Source organism: Oncorhynchus mykiss, chromosome 4 (assembly GCF_013265735.2).
Source record: "Oncorhynchus mykiss isolate Arlee chromosome 4, USDA_OmykA_1.1, whole genome shotgun sequence".
Taxonomy (NCBI): Eukaryota; Metazoa; Chordata; class Actinopteri; order Salmoniformes; family Salmonidae; genus Oncorhynchus; species Oncorhynchus mykiss.
Genome location: NC_048568.1, coordinates 43,959,108 through 43,983,064, shown reverse-complemented (window position 1 = coordinate 43,983,064; position 23,957 = coordinate 43,959,108). Strand labels below are relative to the sequence as shown.

Below are 23,957 nucleotides of genomic sequence, written 5' to 3'. Positions count from 1 at the left end.
GGGAACAGGTGGGAAAAGGGGTAACGAGGTGGTTAGGAGGAGATAAGGCACAGCTGGGGGAAAGATGGGGAGAAAAGGTAACCTAACAACGACCAGCAGAGGGAGACAGGGTGAAGGGAAAGGACAGAGACAAGACACAACATGACAGTACATGACAGCCTCGGTCTGATGCCATTAAAAGGTCATTTACCACCTTCACAAGTACAGTCTCAGTGCTATGATGGGGTCTAAAACCAGACTGAAGCATTTCGTATACATTGTTTGTCTTCAGGAAGGCAGTAGTGCACTATGAAGGGAATAGGGTACCATAGAGCCCTGGTCAACAGTAGTGCACTATGAAGGGAATAGGGTACCATAGAGCCCTGGTCAACAGTAGTGCACTATGAAGGGAATAGGGTACCATAGAGCCCTGGTCAACAGTAGTGCAATATGAAGGGAATAGGGTGCCATAGAGCTCTGGTCAACAGTAGTGCACTATATAGGGAATAGGGTACCATAGAGCCCTGGTCAACAGTAGTGCACTATGAAGGGAATAGGGTACCATAGAGCCCTGGTCAACAGTAGTGCACTATGAAGGGAATAGGGTACCATAGAGCCCTGGTCAACAGTAGTGCACTATGAAGGGAATAGGGTACCATAGACCCTGGTCAACAGTAGTGCACTATGAAGGGAATAGGGTACCATAGAGCCCTGGTCAACAGTAGTGCACTATGAAGGGAATAGGGTACCATAGAGCCCTGGTCAACAGTAGTGCACTATGAAGGGAATAGGGTGCCATAGAGCCCTGGTCAACAGTAGTGCACTATGAAGGGAATAGGGTACCATAGAGCCCTGGTCAACAGTAGTGCACTATGAAGGGAATAGGGTACCATAGAGCCCTGGTCAACAGTAGTGCACTATGAAGGGAATAGGGTACCATAGAGCCCTGGTCAACAGTAGTGCACTATGAAGGGAATAGGGTACCATAGAGCCCTGGTCAACAGTAGTGCACTATGAAGGGAATAGGGTGCCATAGAGCCCTGGTCAACAGTAGTGCACTATGAAGGGAATAGGGTGCCATTTGAGACACAGATAGAGAGTGAAGGTCTCTACTACTAGGTTTATATAGGGGTGGTTTTATTAACTGACCAATTCTTTCTGATTCTCTCTGTGTGTGTGTGTGTGTGTGTAGCTGGTCTGATCAGTCCCTGGAACCTGCCTCTATACCTGCTCACCTGGAAGATCGCTCCGGCTGTTGCTACGGGCAACACGGTGGTTGCTAAGCCCAGCGAGATGACCTCGGTAACCGCCTGGATGATGTGCAAACTACTGGAGGAGGCCGGTAGGACTACGCTACCCACAATGCAACACACCTCACTTCATTTCAACTAATCAGCAATGACACTGGTGAAAAACTAGACTGGTGAAAGCAAACTCCTCTTTCTCTCCCCATTTCTCTCTCTCTTTTCCATCCCTTCTCCTCTCCTATTCTCCTCCTCTCCTCTTCTCCTCTTCTCCTCTTCTCCCCTCCCTCTCCCCCCAGGGTTTCCTCCGGGTGTGGTCAACATGGTGTTCGGCACCGGCCCGCGGGCAGGCGATGCTCTCGTGGGCCACCCTGACGTCCCATTGGTCAGTTTCACGGGCTCCACGGCGACGGCCCAGCGGATCACAGAGCGCTCGGCTCCGTTCTGTAAGAAGCTGAGCCTGGAGCTGGGCGGGAAGAATCCCGCCATCGTCTTCTCAGACGCTGACCTAGACCAAGCTGTCACCACCACCGTACGATCCTCCTTCTCCAATCAGGTGAGAGTAAGACTCAGGATAGGTCAATAGAGTGAGAGAGGGACTCAGGATGAGCCAATAGGGTAAGAGGGGTACTCAGGATGGGCCAATAGGGTAAGAGGGGTACTCAGGATGGGCCAATAGGGTAAGAGGGGGACTCAGGGTGAGCCAATAGGGTAAGTGGGGGACTCAGGGTGAGCCAATAGGGTAAAAGGGGGACTCAGGATGGATGGGCCAATAGTACGAGAGCATCATCAGAATTTGTTCTTAACTGACTTGCCTAGTTAAATAAAGGTAAAAAATAAAAGTCTGGCCAATCGTGGAATATTGAGTTTGCAGTTGAGTGAGATGATGAAACATTATAGAATGCTTAGATAAAATAAATGCATTGGTAGAAGTGTCATGTTCTCTATCATGTAGAATGAGGAATCATATCGGCTGTGTTCATGACCGTTTTATACATGAAACCCTTCTGAATGACCCTCTATAACAGATGTTGCAAGTTCATGTGTTGGCCACATGGTGGTGACATTTCTCACATTTTTGCTAGCTGACAGTAAGGTGACCCTCCTCCTCCTCTTCCTCCTCCTCCTCCTCCTCTTCCTCATCCTCCTCATCCTCCTCCTCTTCCTCTTCCTCTTCCTCTTCCTCCTCCTCTTCCTCCTCCTCCTCCCCAGGGTGAGATCTGTCTGTGCACCAGTAGGATCTACGTAGAGAGGAGTATTTACCCAGAGTTCCTGAAGAGGTTTGTGGCGGCCGCGCGGAAATGGAAAACTGGTGCTCCCTCCGACCCCGACAACAATAACGGAGCTCTTGTCAGCAGGGAACACCTGGAGAAGGTATGACGTCACATAATATACAGGGTATTAACAGTGTTTCCCCTAGGATTTCGTTTCTGGTGGGATGGAGTTTTGGCCTGCCTTGTGACATCACCAATAAGATGGAGGACCAAACCTGTCTGCCAGTAGCAGCTAGTTTTCAGTTTTCCTCTCCCCACTAAGTTACAGTCCTGGCAGAAGCCTTGTTCTTTGCTAAGAAACATTTCTGTTTCTTTTTGACCATTTTAATTGAAAACAATCACAGTAAGGTAGTTAATTATTACCCAGAAATGTTTTGACATTGAGAAGGGAAAAAAATGGCTGATTTGGACCTTAAAACTAATTTAAAACTAATTTCCTGCAATTCCACACATTTTCCCCTTGGGCAGAGAGAAAATGTGTGGTTTTAAAGTAACTTTTAAAAGTGAATATTCTGTTAACTCTGTTACCCAAATAATGTTGTTGACTCATCCTATACTCGTATTTGTGGCCAAAGCATAAATTAAAGAACAAAATACTTCAACAATCCCACCTCAATCTTGTATCTCAAACAGACCGTTTTGAAAAAATGCTGTCTATTTCCTAGAGTACGATGTCATACTTCTGAGGAGGACGAGCTGGCCAATCAGCGGTCTATATGAGGATGAGCTGGCCAATCAGTGGTCTAGACAGGGATGAGCTGGCCAATCAGTGGTCTAGAGGGGGATGAGCTGGCCAATCAGTGGTCTAGACAGGGACGAGCTGGCCAATCAGCGGTCTATATGAGGATGAGCTGGCCAATCAGTGGTCTAGACAGGGATGAGCTGGCCAATCAGTGGTCTAGAGGGGGATGAGCTGGCCAATCAGTGGTCTAGAGGGGGATGAGCTGGCCAATCAGCGGTCTACTAGAGGAGGACGAGCTGGCCAATCAGCGGTCTATATGAGGATGAGCTGGCCAATCAGTGGTCTAGACAGGGATGAGCTGGCCAATCAGTGGTCTAGAGGGGGATGAGCTGGCCAATCAGTGGTCTAGACAGGGACGAGCTGGCCAATCAGCGGTCTATATGAGGATGAGCTGGCCAATCAGTGGTCTAGAGGGGGATGAGCTGGCCAATCAGTGGTCTAGAGGAGGATGAGCTGGCCAATCAGCGGTCTAGAGAAGGATGAGCTGGCCAATCAGTGGTCTAGAGGGGGATGAGCTGGCCAATCAGCGGTCTAGAAGGGGATGAGCTAGCCAATCAATGGTCTAGAGGGGGATGAGCTGGCCAATCAGTGGTCTAGAGGGGGATGAGCTGGCCAATCAGCGGTCTAGAGGGGGATGAGCTGGCCAATCAGCGGTCTACTAGAGGAGGATGAGCTGGCCAATCAGTGGTCTAGAGGAGGATGAGCTGGCCAATCAGCGGTCTACTTGTATTCATATTTTTAATGACCGGTATATACGCCCACACCATTCTGTTGTTATTTGACTAATATTGTAAGTGATTATAAGGTATGCATTTAATATGAATCTGGAAACACTGAACAGTTACTTTAAAGCTCCTTCTGCCATGGCTATTGCTGTGTTCTTATGCTATCTGAGTGACTCAAACATTATAACCAAAATCAATGGCCCAATGCCATGACGTTACTTCTCCCTGACTGTCTGGATTTTATTCTAGTGGTTGTTAGTTCTCCAAGATCATGTTATTAAAAAATCATTATCTACATACTTCACGGAAGGAAATCAGTCAATTGGGAAAAAATGTATTAGGCCCTAATCTATTGATTTCACATGACTGGGAATACAGATCATAATTTGCCTCATGCAGCACGACACATCTCCTTCACACAGAGGTGATCAGGCTGTTGATTGTGGCCTGTGTAATGTTGTACCACTCCTCTTCAATGGATGTGTGAAGTTGCTGGATATTGGCGGGAACTGGAACGCACTGTTGTACACATCAATCCAGAGCATCCCAAACATGCTCAATGGGTGACATGTCTGGTGAGAATGCAGGCCATGGAAGAACTGGGACATTTTCAGATTCTAGGAATTGTGTACAGATCCTTGTGACATGGGGCTGTGCATTATCATGCTGAAACATGAGTTGATGGTGGTGGATGAATGGCACGAGAAAGGGCCTCGCCTCAGGATCTTGTCACGCTATCTCTGTGTATTTAAATTTGTTCCCGAAATTGAGAGAAATAAGCTGGCCAATCAGTGGTCTATAGGAGGATGAGCTAGCCAATCAATGGTCTAGAGGGGGATGAGCTGGCCAATCAGTGGTCATATATATATATATATATATATATACAGTACCAGTCAAAAGTTTGGACACACCTACTCATTCCAGTGTTTTTCTTGAAATTTTCCGGATTGACTGACCTTCATGTCTTAAAGTAATGATGGACTGTCGTTTCTCTTTGCTTATTTGAGCTGTTCTTGCCATAATATGGACTTGGTCTTTTACCAAATAGGACTATCTCCTGTATACCACCCCTACCTTGTCACAACACAACTGATTGGCTCAAACGCATTAAGAAGGAAAGAAATTACACAAATGAACTTTTAATTTAACTTCCGGTGAAATAGCAGAGCGCCAAATTCAAATTAAATTATTATAAATATTTAACTTTCATGAAATCACAAGTGCAATACATCAAAATAAAGCTTAACTTCTTGTTAATCCAGCCGCTGTGTCAGATTTCAAAAAGGCTTTACGGCGAAAGCAAACCATGTGATTATCTTAGAACAGCGCTCAGCACACAAAACATTACAAACAGTTAGCAGCCAAGTAGATTAGTCACAAAAGTCAGAAATAGAAATAAAATTAATCACTTACCTTTGATGATATTTGTATGGTTGCACTCACAAGACTCCCAGTTACACAATAAATGTTTGTTTTGTTCCATAAAGTCCCTCTTTATATCCAAAAACCTCAATTTTGTTGGCTTGTTTTGTTCAGTAATCCAATGGCTCAAATGCGGTCACACGAGGCAGACGAAAATTCCAAATACTATCCGTAAAGTTCGTAGAAACATGTCAAACGATGTTTAGAATGTTTTTAGCCTAAATAATCTATAATATCTCAACCGAACGTCATCAATATAAAAGAAAAATAAGAAAGGCTCGGTCGCGTGCAGAAAACAGCTCTGGGGACATCCCAGGGTCCACTCAGTGTGGTCATTCTCCCTCATTTTTCATAATAAAATGCCTGAAACAATGTCTAAAGACTGTTCACAACTGGTGGAAGCCATAGGGAACGGAATCTGGGTCCTATCCCATTAAATGGTGAATAGGCTTTCATTGGAAAAACAGCCATTTCAAAATAATGGCACTTCCTGGATGGGATTTTCCTCAGATTTTCGCCTGCCATATCAGTTCTGTTATACTCACAGACATGATTTTAACAGTTTTGGAAACTTTGGAGTTTGCATATCCTAGCTTCTGGGCCTGAGTAGCAGGCAGTTTACTTTGGGCACGCCTTTTATCCAAAATTCTGAATGCTGCCCCCTATCCTAAAAAAGTTAACAAGGCACATTTGTTAATTGAAATGCATTCCAGGTGACTACCTCATGAAACTGGTTGAGATAATGCCTAGACTGTGCAAAGCTGTCATCAAGGCACAGGGTGGCTACTTTGAAGAATCTCAAATATGAAATATATTTTGATTTGTTTAACACTTTGTTGGTTACTACATGATTCCATATGTGTAATTTCATAGTTTTGATGTTTTCAATATTATTCTACAATGTTATATTAACATATACACCTGTCTAACCTGTCCCTCCCCCATCCAGGTACGTAGCTTCCTGACCCTGGTCTGTGTTATGGTTATATTAACATATACACCTGTCTAACCTGTCCCTCCCCCATCCAGGTACGTAGCTTCGTGACCCTGGTCTGTGTTATGGTTGTATTAACATATACACCTGTCTAACCTGTCCCTCCCCCATCCAGGTACGTAGCTTCCTGACCCTGGTCTGTGTTATGGTCATATTAACATATACACCTGTCTAACCTGTCCCTCCCCCATCCAGGTACGTAGCTTCCGGACCCTGGTCTGTGTTATGGTTATATTAACATATACACCTGTCTAACCTGTCCCTCCAGGTACGTAGCTTCCTGACCCTGGTCTGTGTTATGGTTGTATTAACATATACACCTGTCTAACCTGTCCCTCCAGGTACGTAGCTTCCTGACCCTGGTCTGTGTTATGGTTATATTAACATATACACCTGTCTAACCTGTCCCTCCCCCATCCAGGTACGTAGCTTCCTGACCCTGGTCTGTGTTATGGTTATATTAACATATACACCTGTCTAACCTGTCCCTCCCCCATCCAGGTACGTAGCTTCGTGACCCTGGTCTGTGTTATGGTTGTATTAACATATACACCTGTCTAACCTGTCCCTCCCCCATCCAGGTACGTAGCTTCCGGACCCTGGTCTGTGTTATGGTTATATTAACATATACACCTGTCTAACCTGTCCCTCCAGGTACGTAGCTTCCTGACCCTGGTCTGTGTTATGGTTATATTAACATATACACCTGTCTAACCTGTCCCTCCCCCATCCAGGTACGTAGCTTCCTGACCCTGGTCTGTGTTATGGTTATATTAACATATACACCTGTCTAACCTGTCCCTCCCCCATCCAGGTACGTAGCTTCCTGACCCTGGTCTGTGTTATGGTTATATTAACAGATACACCTGTCTAACCTGTCCCTCCCCCATCCAGGTACGTAGCTTCCTGACCCTGGTCTGTGTTATGGTTATATTAACATATACACCTGTCTAACCTGTCCCTCCAGGTACGTAGCTTCCTGACCCTGGTCTGTGTTATGGTTATATTAACATATACACCTGTCTAACCTGTCCCTCCAGGTACGTAGCTTCCTGACCCTGGTCTGTGTTATGGTTATATTAACATATACACCTGTCTAACCTGTCCCTCCCCCATCCAGGTACGTAGCTTCCTGACCCTGGTCTGTGTTATGGTTATATTAACATATACACCTGTCTAACCTGTCCCTCCCCCATCCAGGTACGTAGCTTCCGGACCCTGGTCTGTGTTATGGTTATATTAACATATACACCTGTCTAACCTGTCCCTCCCCCATCCAGGTACGTAGCTTCCTGACCCTGGTCTGTGTTATGGTTATATTAACATATACACCTGTCTAACCTGTCCCTCCCCCATCCAGGTACGTAGCTTCCTGACCCTGGTCTGTGTTATGGTTATATTAACATATACACTTGTCTAACCTGTCCCTCCAGGTACGTAGCTTCCGGACCCTGGTCTGTGTTATGGTTATATTAACATATACACCTGTCTAACCTGTCCCTCCAGGTACGTAGCTTCCGGACCCTGGTCTGTGTTATGGTTATATTAACATATACACCTGTCTAACCTGTCCCTCCCCCATCCAGGTACGTAGCTTCCTGACCCTGGTCTGTGTTATGGTTATATTAACAGATACACCTGTCTAACCTGTCCCTCCCCCATCCAGGTACGTAGCTTCCTGACCCTGGTCTGTGTTATGGTTATATTAACATATACACCTGTCTAACCTGTCCCCTTCCCCCATCCAGGTACGTAGCTTCCTGACCCTGGTCTGTGTTATGGTTATATTAACATATACACCTGTCTAACCTGTCCCTCCCCCATCCAGGTACGTAGCTTCCTGACCCTGGTCTGTGTTATGGTTATATTAACATATACACCTGTCTAACCTGTCCCTCCAGGTACGTAGCTTCGTGACCCTGGTCTGTGTTATGGTTATATTAACATATACACCTGTCTAACCTGTCCCTCCCCCATCCAGGTACGTAGCTTCCTGACCCTGGTCTGTGTTATGGTTATATTAACATATACACCTGTCTAACCTGTCCCTCCCCCATCCAGGTACGTAGCTTCCTGACCCTGGTCTGTGCTATGGTTGTATTAACATATACACCTGTCTAACCTGTCCCTCCCCCATCCAGGTACGTAGCTTCCTGACCCTGGTCTGTGTTATGGTTATATTAACATATACACCTGTCTAACCTGTCCCTCCCCCATCCAGGTACGTAGCTTCCTGACCCTGGTCTGTGTTATGGTTATATTAACATATACACCTGTCTAACCTGTCCCTCCAGGTGCGTAGCTTCCTGACCCTGGTCTGTGTGTAATGGTTATATTAACATATACACCTGTCTAACCTGTCCCTCCCCCATCCAGGTACGTAGCTTCCTGACCCTGGTCTGTGTTATGGTTATATTAACATATACACCTGTCTAACCTGTCCCTCCCCCATCCAGGTACGTAGCTTCCTGACCGTGGTCTGTGTTATGGTTATATTAACATATACACCTGTCTAACCTGTCCCTCCCCCATCCAGGTACGTAGCTTCCTGACCCTGGTCTGTGTTATGGTTGTATTAACATATACACCTGTCTAACCTGTCCCTCCAGGTACGTACCTTCCTGACCCTGGTCTGTGTTATGGTTGTATTAACATATACACCTGTCTAACCTGTCCCTCCAGGTACGTACCTTCCTGACCATGGTCTGTGTTATGGTTGTATTAACATATACACCTGTCTAACCTGTCCCTCCAGGTGCGTAGCTTCCTGACCCTGGTCTGTGTTATGGTTATATTAACATATACACCTGTCTAACCTGTCCCTCCCCCATCCAGGTACGTAGCTTCCTGACCCTGGTCTGTGTTATGGTTATATTAACATATACACCTGTCTAACCTGTCCCTCCCCCATCCAGGTACGTAGCTTCCTGACCCTGGTCTGTGTTATGGTTATATTAACATATACACCTGTCTAACCTGTCCCTCCAGGTACGTACCTTCCTGACCCTGGTCTGTGTTATGGTTGTATTAACATATACACCTGTCTAACCTGTCCCTACAGGTACGTAGCTTCGTGACCCTGGTCTGTGTTATGGTTATATTAACATATACACCTGTCTAACCTGTCCCTCCCCCATCCAGGTACGTAGCTTCCTGACCCTGGTCTGTGTTATGGTTATATTAACATATACACCTGTCTAACCTGTCCCTCCCCCATCCAGGTACGTAGCTTCCTGACCCTGGTCTGTGTTATGGTTATATTAACATATACACCTGTCTAACCTGTCCCTCCCCCATCCAGGTACGTAGCTTCCTGACCCTGGTCTGTGTTATGGTTATATTAACATATACACCTGTCTAACCTGTCCCTCCCCCATCCAGGTACGTAGCTTCGTGACCCTGGTCTGTGTTATGGTTGTATTAACATATACACCTGTCTAACCTGTCCCTCCCCCATCCAGGTACGTAGCTTCGTGACCCTGGTCTGTGTTATGGTTATATTAACATATACACCTGTCTAACCTGTCCCTCCCCCATCCAGGTACGTAGCTTCCTGACCCTGGTCTGTGTTATGGTTATATTAACATATACACCTGTCTAACCTGTCCCTCCCCCATCCAGGTACGTAGCTTCCTGACCCTGGTCTGTGTTATGGTTATATTAACATATACACCTGTCTAACCTGTCCCTCCCCCATCCAGGTACGTAGCTTCCTGACCCTGGTCTGTGTTATGGTTATATTAACATATACACCTGTCTAACCTGTCCCTCCCCCATCCAGGTACGTAGCTTCCTGACCCTGGTCTGTGTTATGGTTATATTAACATATACACCTGTCTAACCTGTCCCTCCAGGTACGTACCTTCCTGACCCTGGTCTGTGTTATGGTTGTATTAACATATACACCTGTCTAACCTGTCCCTCCAGGTACGTAGCTTCCTGACCCTGGTCTGTGTTATGGTTATATTAACATATACACCTGTCTAACCTGTCCCTCCCCCATCCAGGTACGTAGCTTCCTGACCCTGGTCTGTGTTATGGTCATATTAACATATACACCTGTCTAACCTGTCCCTCCCCCATCCAGGTACGTAGCTTCCTGACCCTGGTCTGTTTTATGGTTATATTAACATATACACCTGTCTAACCTGTCCCTCCAGGTACGTAGCTTCCTGACCCTGGTCTGTGTTATGGTTATATTAACATATACACCTGTCTAACCTGTCCCTCCAGGTGCGTAGCTTCGTGACCCTGGTCTGTGTTATGGTTATATTAACATATACACCTGTCTAACCTGTCCCTCCCCCATCCAGGTACGTAGCTTCCTGACCCTGGTCTGTGTTATGGTTATATTAACATATACACCTGTCTAACCTGTCCCTCCAGGTACGTAGCTTCGTGACCCTGGTCTGTGTTATGGTTATATTAACATATACACCTGTCTAACCTGTCCCTCCAGGTACGTAGCTTCCTGACCCTGGTCTGTGTTATGGTTATATTAACATATACACCTGTCTAACCTGTCCCTCCAGGTGCGTAGCTTCCTGACCCTGGTCTGTGTTATGGTTATATTAACATATACACCTGTCTAACCTGTCCCTCCAGGTACGTACCTTCCTGACCCTGGTCTGTGTTATGGTTGTATTAACATATACACCTGTCTAACCTGTCCCTCCAGGTACGTAGCTTCCTGACCCTGGTCTGTGTTATGGTTGTATTAACATATACACCTGTCTAACCTGTCCCTCCCCCATCCAGGTACGTAGCTTCCTGACCCTGGTCTGTGTTATGGTTATATTAACATATACACCTGTCTAACCTGTCCCTCCAGGTACGTACCTTCCTGACCCTGGTCTGTGTTATGGTTATATTAACATATACACCTGTCTAACCTGTCCCTCCCCCATCCAGGTACGTAGCTTCCTGACCCTGGTCTGTGTTATGGTTATATTAACATATACACCTGTCTAACCTGTCCCTCCAGGTGCGTAGCTTCCTGACCCTGGTCTGTGTTATGGTTATATTAACATATACACCTGTCTAACCTGTCCCTCCCCCATCCAGGTACGTAGCTTCCTGACCCTAGTCTGTGTTATGGTTATATTAACATATACACCTGTCTAACCTGTCCCTCCAGGTACGTAGCTTCCTGACCCTGGTCTGTGTTATGGTTGTATTAACATATACACCTGTCTAACCTGTCCCTCCAGGTGCGTAGCTTCCTGACCCTGGTCTGTGTTATGGTTATATTAACATATACACCTGTCTAACCTGTCCCTCCAGGTACGTAGCTTCCTGACCCTGGTCTGTGTTATGGTTATATTAACATATACACCTGTCTAACCTGTCCCTCCCCCATCCAGGTACGTAGCTTCCTGACCCTGGTCTGTGTTATGGTTATATTAACATATACACCTGTCTAACCTGTCCCTCCAGGTACGTAGCTTCGTGACCCTGGTCTGTGTTATGGTTATATTAACATATACACCTGTCTAACCTGTCCCTCCAGGTACGTAGCTTCCTGACCCTGGTCTGTGTTATGGTTATATTAACATATACACCTGTCTAACCTGTCCCTCCAGGTGCGTAGCTTCCTGACCCTGGTCTGTGTTATGGTTATATTAACATATACACCTGTCTAACCTGTCCCTCCAGGTACGTACCTTCCTGACCCTGGTCTGTGTTATGGTTGTATTAACATATACACCTGTCTAACCTGTCCCTCCAGGTACGTAGCTTCCTGACCCTGGTCTGTGTTATGGTTGTATTAACATATACACCTGTCTAACCTGTCCCTCCCCCATCCAGGTACGTAGCTTCCTGACCCTGGTCTGTGTTATGGTTATATTAACATATACACCTGTCTAACCTGTCCCTCCAGGTACGTACCTCCCTGACCCTGGTCTGTGTTATGGTTATATTAACATATACACCTGTCTAACCTGTCCCTCCCCCATCCAGGTACGTAGCTTCCTGACCCTGGTCTGTGTTATGGTTATATTAACATATACACCTGTCTAACCTGTCCCTCCAGGTGCGTAGCTTCCTGACCCTGGTCTGTGTTATGGTTATATTAACATATACACCTGTCTAACCTGTCCCTCCCCCATCCAGGTACGTAGCTTCCTGACCCTAGTCTGTGTTATGGTTATATTAACATATACACCTGTCTAACCTGTCCCTCCAGGTACGTACCTTCCTGACCCTGGTCTGTGTTATGGTTGTATTAACATATACACCTGTCTAACCTGTCCCTCCCCCATCCAGGTACGTAGCTTCCTGACCCTGGTCTGTGTTATGGTTATATTAACATATACACCTGTCTAACCTGTCCCTCCCCCATCCAGGTACGTAGCTTCCTGACCCTGGTCTGTGTTATGGTTATATTAACATATACACCTGTCTAACCTGTCCCTCCCCCATCCAGGTACGTAGCTTCCTGACCCTGGTCTGTGTTATGGTTATATTAACATATACACCTGTCTAACCTGTCCCTCCAGGTACGTACCTTCCTGACCCTGGTCTGTGTTATGGTTATATTAACATATACACCTGTCTAACCTGTCCCTCCAGGTACGTAGCTTCGTGACCCTGGTCTGTGTTATGGTTATATTAACAGATACACCTGTCTAACCTGTCCCTCCCCCATCCAGGTACGTAGCTTCCTGACCCTGGTCTGTGTTATGGTTGTATTAACATATACACCTGTCTAACCTGTCCCTCCCCCATCCAGGTACGTAGCTTCCTGACCCTGGTCTGTGTTATGGTTATATTAACATATACACCTGTCTAACCTGTCCCTCCCCCATCCAGGTACGTAGCTTCCTGACCCTGGTCTGTGTTATGGTTATATTAACATATACACCTGTCTAACCTGTCCCTCCCCCATCCAGGTACGTAGCTTCCTGACCCTGGTCTGTGTTATGGTTGTATTAACATATACACCTGTCTAACCTGTCCCTCCAGGTACGTAGCTTCCTGACCCTGGTCTGTGTTATGGTTATATTAACATATACACCTGTCTAACCTGTCCCCTTCCCCCATCCAGGTACGTAGCTTCCTGACCCTGGTCTGTGTTATGGTTATATTAACATATACACCTGTCTAACCTGTCCCTCCCCCATCCAGGTACGTAGCTTCCTGACCCTGGTCTGTGTTATGGTTATATTAACATATACACCTGTCTAACCTGTCCCTCCAGGTACGTACCTTCCTGACCCTGGTCTGTGTTATGGTTGTATTAACATATACACCTGTCTAACCTGTCCCTCCAGGTACGTAGCTTCGTGACCCTGGTCTGTGTTATGGTTATATTAACATATACACCTGTCTAACCTGTCCCTCCCCCATCCAGGTACGTAGCTTCCTGACCCTGGTCTGTGTTATGGTTGTATTAACATATACACCTGTCTAACCTGTCCCTCCCCCATCCAGGTACGTAGCTTCCTGACCCTGGTCTGTGTTATGGTTATATTAACATATACACCTGTCTAACCTGTCCCTCCCCCATCCAGGTACGTAGCTTCCTGACCCTGGTCTGTGTTATGGTTGTATTAACATATACACCTGTCTAACCTGTCCCTCCCCCATCCAGGTACGTAGCTTCCTGACCCTGGTCTGTGTTATGGTTATATTAACATATACACCTGTCTAACCTGTCCCTCCAGGTACGTACCTTCCTGACCCTGGTCTGTGTTATGGTTGTATTAACATATACACCTGTCTAACCTGTCCCTCCAGGTACGTACCTTCCTGACCCTGGTCTGTGTTATGGTTATATTAACATATACACCTGTCTAACCTGTCCCTCCCCCATCCAGGTACGTAGCTTCCTGACCCTGGTCTGTGTTATGGTTATATTAACATATACACCTGTCTAACCTGTCCCTCCAGGTACGTAGCTTCCTGACCCTGGTCTGTGTTATGGTTATATTAACATATACACCTGTCTAACCTGTCCCTCCCCCATCCAGGTACGTAGCTTCCTGACCCTGGTCTGTGTTATGGTTATATTAACATATACACCTGTCTAACCTGTCCCTCCCCCATCCAGGTACGTAGCTTCCTGACCCTGGTCTGTGTTATGGTTATATTAACATATACACCTGTCTAACCTGTCCCTCCCCCATCCAGGTACGTAGCTTCGTGACCCTGGTCTGTGTTATGGTTGTATTAACATATACACCTGTCTAACCTGTCCCTCCCCCATCCAGGTACGTAGCTTCCTGACCCTGGTCTGTGTTATGGTTGTATTAACATATACACCTGTCTAACCTGTCCCTCCCCCATCCAGGTACGTAGCTTCCTGACCCTGGTCTGTGTTATGGTTATATTAACATATACACCTGTCTAACCTGTCCCTCCCCCATCCAGGTACGTAGCTTCCTGACCCTGGTCTGTGTTATGGTTATATTAACATATACACCTGTCCCTCCAGGTACGTAGCTTCGTGACCCTGGTCTGTGTTATGGTTATATTAACATATACACCTGTCTAACCTGTCCCTCCCCCATCCAGGTACGTAGCTTCCTGACCCTGGTCTGTGTTATGGTTATATTAACATATACACCTGTCTAACCTGTCCCTCCCCCATCCAGGTACGTAGCTTCCTGACCCTGGTCTGTGTTATGGTTATATTAACATATACACCTGTCTAACCTGTCCCTCCCCCATCCAGGTACGTAGCTTCCTGACCCTGGTCTGTGTTATGGTTATATTAACATATACACCTGTCTAACCTGTCCCTCCCCCATCCAGGTACGTAGCTTCCTGACCCTTGTCTGTGTTATGGTTATATTAACATATACACCTGTCTAACCTGTCCCTCCAGGTACGTAGCTTCGTGACCCTGGTCTGTGTTATGGTTATATTAACATATACACCTGTCTAACCTGTCCCTCCCCCCTCCAGGTACGTAGCTTCGTGACCCTGGTCTGTGTTATGGTTATATTAACATATACACCTGTCTAACCTGTCCCTCCCCCATCTAGGTACGTAGCTTCCTGACCCTGGTCTGTGTTATGGTTATATTAACATATACACCTGTCTAACCTGTCCCTCCCCCATCCAGGTACGTAGCTTCGTGACCCTGGTCTGTGTTATGGTTATATTAACATATACACCTGTCTAACCTGTCCCTCCCCCATCCAGGTACGTAGCTTCCTGACCCTGGTCTGTGTTATGGTTATATTAACATATACACCTGTCTAACCTGTCCCTCCCCCATCCAGGTACGTAGCTTCCTGACCCTGGTCTGTGTTATGGTTATATTAACATATACACCTGTCTAACCTGTCCCTCCCCCATCCAGGTACGTAGCTTCCTGACCCTGGTCTGTGTTATGGTTATATTAACATATACACCTGTCTAACCTGTCCCTCCCCCATCCAGGTACGTAGCTTCCTGACCCTGGTCTGTGTTATGGTTATATTAACATATACACCTGTCTAACCTGTCCCTCCCCCATCCAGGTACGTAGCTTCGTGACCCTGGTCTGTGTTATGGTTATATTAACATATACACCTGTCTAACCTGTCCCTCCCCCATCCAGGTACGTAGCTTCGTGACCCTGGTCTGTGTTATGGTTATATTAACATATACACCTGTCTAACCTGTCCCTCCAGGTACGTAGCTTCGTGACCCTGGTCTGTGTTATGGTTATATTAACATATACACCTGTCTAACCTGTCCCTCCAGGTACGTAGCTTCCTGACCCTGGTCTGTGTTATGGTTATATTAACATATACACCTGTCTAACCTGTCCCTCCCCCATCCAGGTACGTAGCTTCGTGACCCTGGTCTGTGTTATGGTTATATTAACATATACACCTGTCTAACCTGTCCCTCCAGGTACGTAGCTTCGTGACCCTGGTCTGTGTTATGGTTATATTAACATATACACCTGTCTAACCTGTCCCTCCCCCCTCCAGGTACGTAGCTTCGTGACCCTGGTCTGTGTTATGGTTATATTAACATATACACCTGTCTAACCTGTCCCTCCCCCATCTAGGTACGTAGCTTCTTGACCCTGGTCTGTGTTATGGTTATATTAACATATACACCTGTCTAACCTGTCCCTCCCCCCTCCAGGTACGTAGCTTCCTGACCCTGGTCTGTGTTATGGTTATATTAACATATACACCTGTCTAACCTGTCCATCCAGGTACGTACCTTCCTGACCCTGGTCTGTGTTATGGTTGTATTAACATATACACCTGTCTAACCTGTCCCTCCCCCATCCAGGTACGTAGCTTCCTGACCCTGGTCTGTGTTATGGTTATATTAACATATACACCTGTCTAACCTGTCCCTCCCCCATCCAGGTACGTAGCTTCCTGACCCTGGTCTGTGTTATGGTTATATTAACATATACACCTGTCTAACCTGTCCCTCCCCCATCCAGGTACGTAGCTTCCTGACCCTGGTCTGTGTTATGGTTATATTAACATATACACCTGTCTAACCTGTCCCTCCCCCATCCAGGTACGTAGCTTCCTGACCCTGGTCTGTGTTATGGTTATATTAACATATACACCTGTCTAACCTGTCCCTCCAGGTACGTAGCTTCCTGACCCTGGTCTGTGTTATGGTTATATTAACATATACACCTGTCTAACCTGTCCCTCCCCCATCCAGGTACGTAGCTTCGTGACCCTGGTCTGTGTTATGGTTATATTAACAGATACACCTGTCTAACCTGTCCCTCCCCCATCCAGGTACGTAGCTTCCTGACCCTGGTCTGTGTTATGGTTATATTAACATATACACCTGTCTAACCTGTCCCTCCCCCATCCAGGTACGTAGCTTCGTGACCCTGGTCTGTGTTATGGTTATATTAACATATACACCTGTCTAACCTGTCCCTCCAGGTACGTAGCTTCCTGACCCTGGTCTGTGTTATGGTTATATTAACATATACACCTGTCTAACCTGTCCATCCAGGTACGTAGCTTCCTGACCCTGGTCTGTGTTATGGTTATATTAACATATACACCTGTCTAACCTGTCCCTCCAGGTACGTAGCTTCCTGACCCTGGTCTGTGTTATGGTTATATTAACATATACACCTGTCTAACCTGTCCCTCCCCCATCCAGGTACGTAGCTTCGTGACCCTGGTCTGTGTTATGGTTATATTAACATATACACCTGTCTAACCTGTCCCTCCCCCATCTAGGTACGTAGCTTCCTGACCCTGGTCTGTGTTATGGTTATATTAACATATACACCTGTCTAACCTGTCCCTCCCCCATCCAGGTACGTAGCTTCGTGACCCTGGTCTGTGTTATGGTTATATTAACATATACACCTGTCTAACCTGTCCCTCCCCCATCCAGGTACGTAGCTTCCTGACCCTGGTCTGTGTTATGGTTATATTAACATATACACCTGTCTAACCTGTCCCTCCCCCATCCAGGTACGTAGCTTCGTGACCCTGGCTCGGTCGGAGGGTGCCACGGTGCTGTGTGGGGAGGGCGAGGACCCGCTGGTGCTCCCGCAATGTAACACCAGCGGCTACTTCATGCGTCCCACCGTCATCGCCGGCGTAGCTGAGTCGTCCCGTGTGATGCAGGACGAGATCTTCGGCCCCGTCGTCTGCGTCAACCCCTTCGACGGTGAAGACGATGCTGTCGCTAAGGGCAACGGGGTACGCTATGGCCTGGCGGCGACTGTGTGGACGCGTGATGTCGGGCGAGTGCACCGGGTGGCGAGGAGGTTAGAGGCAGGGCTTGTCTGGACCAACTGTTGGCTGGTCAGAGACCTGAACCTACCGTTCGGAGGCATGAAGAACTCAGGGGTGGGGAGGGAAGGAGGGAGGGATAGCTATCACTTCTTTACGGAGGTGAAGACCATCACTGTTAAACACTGAGAGGATGGAGGGGAAAATGTTTCTGTTGGTGTGTGTGTGTGGTCTTGTTGTTCTTTCCTCATGATCCCCAAATTAACATTTGCCACGTCCCCACGAGGACAATGGCTATTTTACACTTAGGGGTTAGGTTTAGGCTTAGAGTTACAATTAGGGTTAGGCATTAGAGTTAGGGGCTAGGAGTTAGGGGCTAGGAGTTAGGGGCTAGGAGTTAGGGTTAGGCATTAGAGTTACAATTAGGGTTAGAAGTTAGGTTTAGGCTTAGAGTTACAATTAGGGTTAGGCATTAGAGTTAGGAGTTAGGGGCTAGGAGTTAGGGGCTAGGAGTTAGGGTTAGGAGTTAGGGTTAGGCATTAGGGTTAGAAGTTAGGATTAGGGGTTAGGTGTTAGGGTTAGGAGTTAGGTTTAGGAGTTAGGGTTAGGCATTAGGGTTAGGAGTTAGGGGCTAGGGGTTAGGTGCTAGGAGTTAGGCATTAGGGCTAGGAGTTAGGGGCTAGGAGTTAGGGGCTAGAAGTTAGGAGTTAGGGTTAGGCATTAGGGTTAGAAGTTAGGATTAGGGGTTAGGATTAGGGGTTAGGAGTTAGGTTTAGGAGTTAGGGTTAGGCATTAGGGTTAGGAGTTAGGTGCTAGGGGTTAGGTGCTAGGAGTTAGGCATTAGGGTTAGGGGTTAGGATTAGGGTTTAGGAGTAAGGGTTAGGGGTTAGGAGTTAGGATTAAGGGATAGTAGTTAGGGGTTAGGAGTTAGAGGTTAGGGGTTAGAGGTTAGGGTTAGAGGTTAGAGGTTAGGGGTTAGGGTTAGAGGTTAGAGATTAGGGGTTAGGAGTTAGAGGTTAGGGTTAGAGGTTAAGTTTAGAGGTTAGGGTTAGAGGTTAAGGTTAGGTGTCTCGCTCAAATGACTGTTTTGTTTTATGACATGAGTTGTTTTATGATTATTTTCCTCACACATCCCCTTCGAGGCAATAAAGCTTTCTGTCTGGATGACTTTCATCTTACAATCACACCTACACTTGTATTTTCTTTCTGGTTCTGTGGGAGACAGGTAGGTAGAGGGAGACAGGTAGGTAGAGGGAGACAGGTAGGTAGAGGGAGACAGGTAGGTAGAGGGAGACAGGTAGGTAGAGGGAGACAGGTATGTAGAGGGAGACAGGTATGTAGAGGGAGACAGGTATGTAGAGGGAGACAGGTATGTAGAGGGAGACAGGTATGTAGAGGGAGACAGGTAGGAAGAAGGAGACAGGTAGGTAGAGGGAGACAGGTAGGTAGAGGGAGACAGGTAGGTAGAGGGAGACAGGTATGTAGAAGGAGACAGGTATGTAGAGGGAGACAGGTAGGTAGTGGGAGACAGGTAGGTAGAAGGAGACAGGTATGTAGAAGGAGACAGGTATGTAGAAGGAGACAGGTAGGTAGAGGGAGACAGGTAGGTAGAGGGAGACAGGTATGTAGAAGGAGACAGGTATGTAGAGGGAGACAGGTAGGTAGTGGGAGACAGGTAGGTAGAGTGAGACAGGTATGTAGAAGGAGACGGGTAGGTAGAGGGAGACAGGTAGGTAGAGGGAGACAGGTATGTAGAAGGAGACAGGTATGTAGAGGGAGACAGGTAGGTAGTGGGAGACAGGTAGGTAGAGGGAGACAGGTAGGTAGAGGGAGACAGGTAGGTAGAGGGGGACAGGTAGGTAGAGGGAGACAGGTAGGTAGCGGGAGACAGGTATGTAGAAGGGGACAGGTAGGTAGAGGGAGACAGGTAGGTAGAGGGAGACAGAGAGGAAGGGAGACAGGTAGGTAGAGTGAGACAGGTAGGTAGAGGGAGACAGGTAGGTAGAGTGAGACAGGTAGGTAGAGGGAGACAGGTAGGTAGAGGGAGACAGGTATTGAGAGAGAGACAGGTAGGTAGAGGGAGACAGGTAGGTAGAGGGAGACAGGTATGTAGAAGGAGACAGGTAGGTAGAGGGAGACAGGTATGTAGAAGGAGACGGGTAGGTAGAGGGAGAGAGGTAGGTAGAGGGAGACAGGTAGGTAGAAGGAGACAGGTAGGTAGAAGGAGACAGGTAGGTAGAAGGAGACAGGTAGGTAGAGGGAGACAGAGAGGAAGGGAGACAGAGAGGAAAGGAGACAGGTAGGCAGAGGGAGACATAGAGGAAGGGAGACAGGTCGGTAGAGGGAGACAGAGAGGAAGGGAGACAGGTAGGTAGAGTGAGACAGGTAGGTAGAGGGAGACAGAGAGGAAGGGAGTCAGGTAGGTAGAGTGAGACAGGTAGGTAGAGGGAGACAGAGAGGAAGGGAGACAGAGAGGAAGGGAGACGGGTAGGTAGAGGGAGACGGGTAGGTAGAGGGAGACAGGTATGTAGAAGGAGACAGGTATGTAGAAGGAGACAGGTAGGTAGAGGGAGACAGGTAGGTAGAGGGAGACAGGTATGTAGAAGGAGACAGGTATGTAGAGGGAGACAGGTAGGTAGTGGGAGACAGGTAGGTAGAGTGAGACAGGTATGTAGAAGGAGACGGGTAGGTAGAGGGAGACAGGTAGGTAGAGGGAGACAGGTATGTAGAGGGAGACAGGTATGTAGAGGGAGACAGGTAGGTAGTGGGAGACAGGTAGGTAGAGGGAGACAGGTAGGTAGAGGGGGACAGGTAGGTAGAGGGGGACAGGTAGGTAGAGGGAGACAGGTAGGTAGCGGGAGACAGGTATGTAGAAGGGGACAGGTAGGTAGAGGGAGACAGGTAGGTAGAGGGAGACAGGTAGGTAGTGGGAGACAGGTAGGTAGAGGGAGACAGGTAGGTAGAGGGAGACAGGTAGGTAGAGGGAGACAGGTAGGTAGCGGGAGACAGGTATGTAGAAGGAGACAGGTAGGTAGAGGGAGACAGGTAGGTAGAGGGAGACAGAGAGGAAGGGAGACAGGTAGGTAGAGTGAGACAGGTAGGTAGAGGGAGACAGAGAGGAAGGGAGACAGGTAGGTAGAGGGAGACAGGTAGGTAGAGTGAGACAGGTAGGTAGAGTGAGACAGGTAGGTAGAGTGAGACAGGTAGGTAGAGTGAGACAGGTAGGTAGAGGGAGACAGGTAGGTAGAGGGAGACAGGTAGGTAGAGGGAGACAGGTATTGAGAGAGAGACAGGTAGGTAGAGGGAGACAAGTAGGTAGAGGGAGACAGGTATGTAGAAGGAGACAGGTAGGTAGAGGGAGACAGGTAGGTAGAAGGAGACGGGTAGGTAGATGGAGAGAGGTAGGTAGAGGGAGACAGGTAGGTAGAAGGAGACAGGTAGGTAGAAGGAGACAGGTAGGTAGAAGGAGACAGGTAGGTAGAGGGAGACAGAGAGGAAGGGAGACAGAGAGGAAAGGAGACAGGTAGGCAGAGGGAGACATAGAGGAAGGGAGACAGGTCGGTAGAGGGAGACAGGTCGGTAGAGGGAGACAGGTCGGTAGAGGGAGACAGAGAGGAAGGGAGACAGGTAGGTAGAGTGAGACAGGTAGGTAGAGGGAGACAGGTAGGTAGAGTGAGACAGGTAGGTAGAGGGAGACAGAGAGGAAGGGAGACAGAGAGGAAGGGAGACGGGTAGGTAGAGGGAGACGGGTAGGTAGAGGGAGACAGGTATGTAGAAGGAGACAGGTATGTAGAGGGAGACAGGTAGGTAGTGGGAGACAGGTAGGTAGAAGGAGACAGGTAGGTAGAGGGAGACAGGTAGGTAGAGGGAGACAGGTATGTAGAAGGAGACAGGTATGTAGAGGGAGACAGGTAGGTAGTGGGAGACAGGTAGGTAGAAGGAGACAGGTAGGTAGAGGGAGACAGAGAGGAAGGGAGACAGGTAGGTAGAGTGAGACAGGTAGGTAGAGGGAGACAGAGAGGAAGGGAGACAGAGAGGAAGGGAGACGGGTAGGTAGAGGGAGACGGGTAGGTAGAGGGAGACGGGTATGTAGAAGGAGACAGGTATGTAGAGGGAGACAGGTAGGTAGTGGGAGACAGGTAGGTAGAAGGAGACAGGTAGGTAGAGGGAGACAGGTAGGTAGAGGGAGACAGGTATGTAGAAGGAGACAGGTATGTAGAGGGAGACAGGTAGGTAGTGGGAGACAGGTAGGTAGAAGGAGACAGGTAGGTAGAGGGAGACAGGTAGGTAGAGGGAGACAGGTAGGTAGAGGGAGACAGGTAGGTAGAGGGAGACAGGTAGGTAGAGGGAGACAGGTAGGTAGAGGGAGACAAGTAGGTAGAGGGAGACAGGTAGGTAGAGGGAGACAGGTATGTAGAAGGAGGAGGGTAGGTAGAGGGAGACAGGTAGGTAGAGGGAGACAGAGAGGAAGGGAGACAGGTAGGTAGAGTGAGACAGGTAGGTAGAGGGAGACAGAGAGGAAGGGAGACAGGTAGGTAGAGTGAGACAGGTAGGTAGAGGGAGACAGGTCGGTAGTGGGAGACAGGTATTGAGAGAGAGAGAGAGAGAGACAGGTAGGTAGAGGGAGACAGGTATTGAGAGAGAGACAGGTAGGTAGAGGTAGACAGGTATTGAGAGAGAGACAGGTATGTAGAGGGAGACAGGTATGTAGAGGGAGACAGGTCGGTAGTGGGAGACAGGTAGGTAGAGGGAGACAGGTAGGTAGAGGGAGACAGGTAGGTAGTGGGAGACAGGTAGGTAGAGGGAGACAGGTAGGTAGAGGGAGACAGGTAGGTAGAGGGAGACAGGTAGGTAGCGGGAGACAGGTATGTAGAAGGAGACAGGTAGGTAGAGGGAGACAGGTAGGTAGAGGGAGACAGAGAGGAAGGGAGACAGGTAGGTAGAGTGAGACAGGTAGGTAGAGGGAGACAGAGAGGAAGGGAGACAGGTAGGTAGAGTGAGACAGGTAGGTAGAGTGAGACAGGTAGGTAGAGGGAGACAGGTAGGTAGTGGGAGACAGGTATGTAGAAGGAGACAGGTATGTAGAAGGAGACAGGTAGGTAGAGGGAGACAGGTAGGTAGAGGGAGACAGGTATGTAGAAGGAGACAGGTATGTAGAGGGAGACAGGTAGGTAGTGGGAGACAGGTAGGTAGAGTGAGACAGGTATGTAGAAGGAGACGGGTAGGTAGAGGGAGACAGGTAGGTAGAGGGAGACAGGTATGTAGAAGGAGACAGGTATGTAGAGGGAGACAGGTAGGTAGTGGGAGACAGGTAGGTAGAGGGAGACAGGTAGGTAGAGGGAGACAGGTAGGTAGAGGGAGACAGGTAGGTAGAGGGAGACAGGTAGGTAGCGGGAGACAGGTATGTAGAAGGGGACAGGTAGGTAGAGGGAGACAGGTAGGTAGAGGGAGACAGGTAGGTAGTGGGAGACAGGTAGGTAGTGGGAGACAGGTAGGTAGAGGGAGACAGGTAGGTAGAGGGAGACAGGTAGGTAGAGGGAGACAGGTAGGTAGCGGGAGACAGGTATGTAGAAGGAGACAGGTAGGTAGAGGGAGACAGGTAGGTAGAGGGAGACAGAGAGGAAGGGAGACAGGTAGGTAGAGTGAGACAGGTAGGTAGAGGGAGACAGAGAGGAAGGGAGACAGGTAGGTAGAGTGAGACAGGTAGGTAGAGTGAGACAGGTAGGTAGAGTGAGACAGGTAGGTAGAGGGAGACAGGTAGGTAGAGGGAGACAGGTATTGAGAGAGAGACAGGTAGGTAGAGGGAGACAGGTAGGTAGAGGGAGACAGGTATGTAGAAGGAGACAGGTAGGTAGAGGGAGACAGGTATGTAGAAGGAGACGGGTAGGTAGAGGGAGAG

General features: G+C 48.0%; 1 protein-coding gene across 1 annotated transcript in view; it reads left to right on the top strand.

Annotated features, from left to right (window-relative positions):
• Nucleotides 1–18,374, top strand: part of aldh8a1 (aldehyde dehydrogenase 8 family, member A1) — a 37,362-nt gene extending 18,988 nt beyond the window's left edge. Inside the window, exons 4-7 of the mRNA XM_036976416.1 lie at nucleotides 1,172–1,321; nucleotides 1,523–1,779; nucleotides 2,436–2,597; nucleotides 17,795–18,374. Of these exons, the coding sequence (XP_036832311.1) occupies nucleotides 1,172–1,321; nucleotides 1,523–1,779; nucleotides 2,436–2,597; nucleotides 17,795–18,247 (1,022 nt within the window). The 3' untranslated portion in view covers nucleotides 18,248–18,374. The remainder of the gene's footprint in view (nucleotides 1–1,171; nucleotides 1,322–1,522; nucleotides 1,780–2,435; nucleotides 2,598–17,794) is intronic.
• The last annotated feature ends 5,583 nt before the right edge of the window (nucleotides 18,375–23,957 follow it).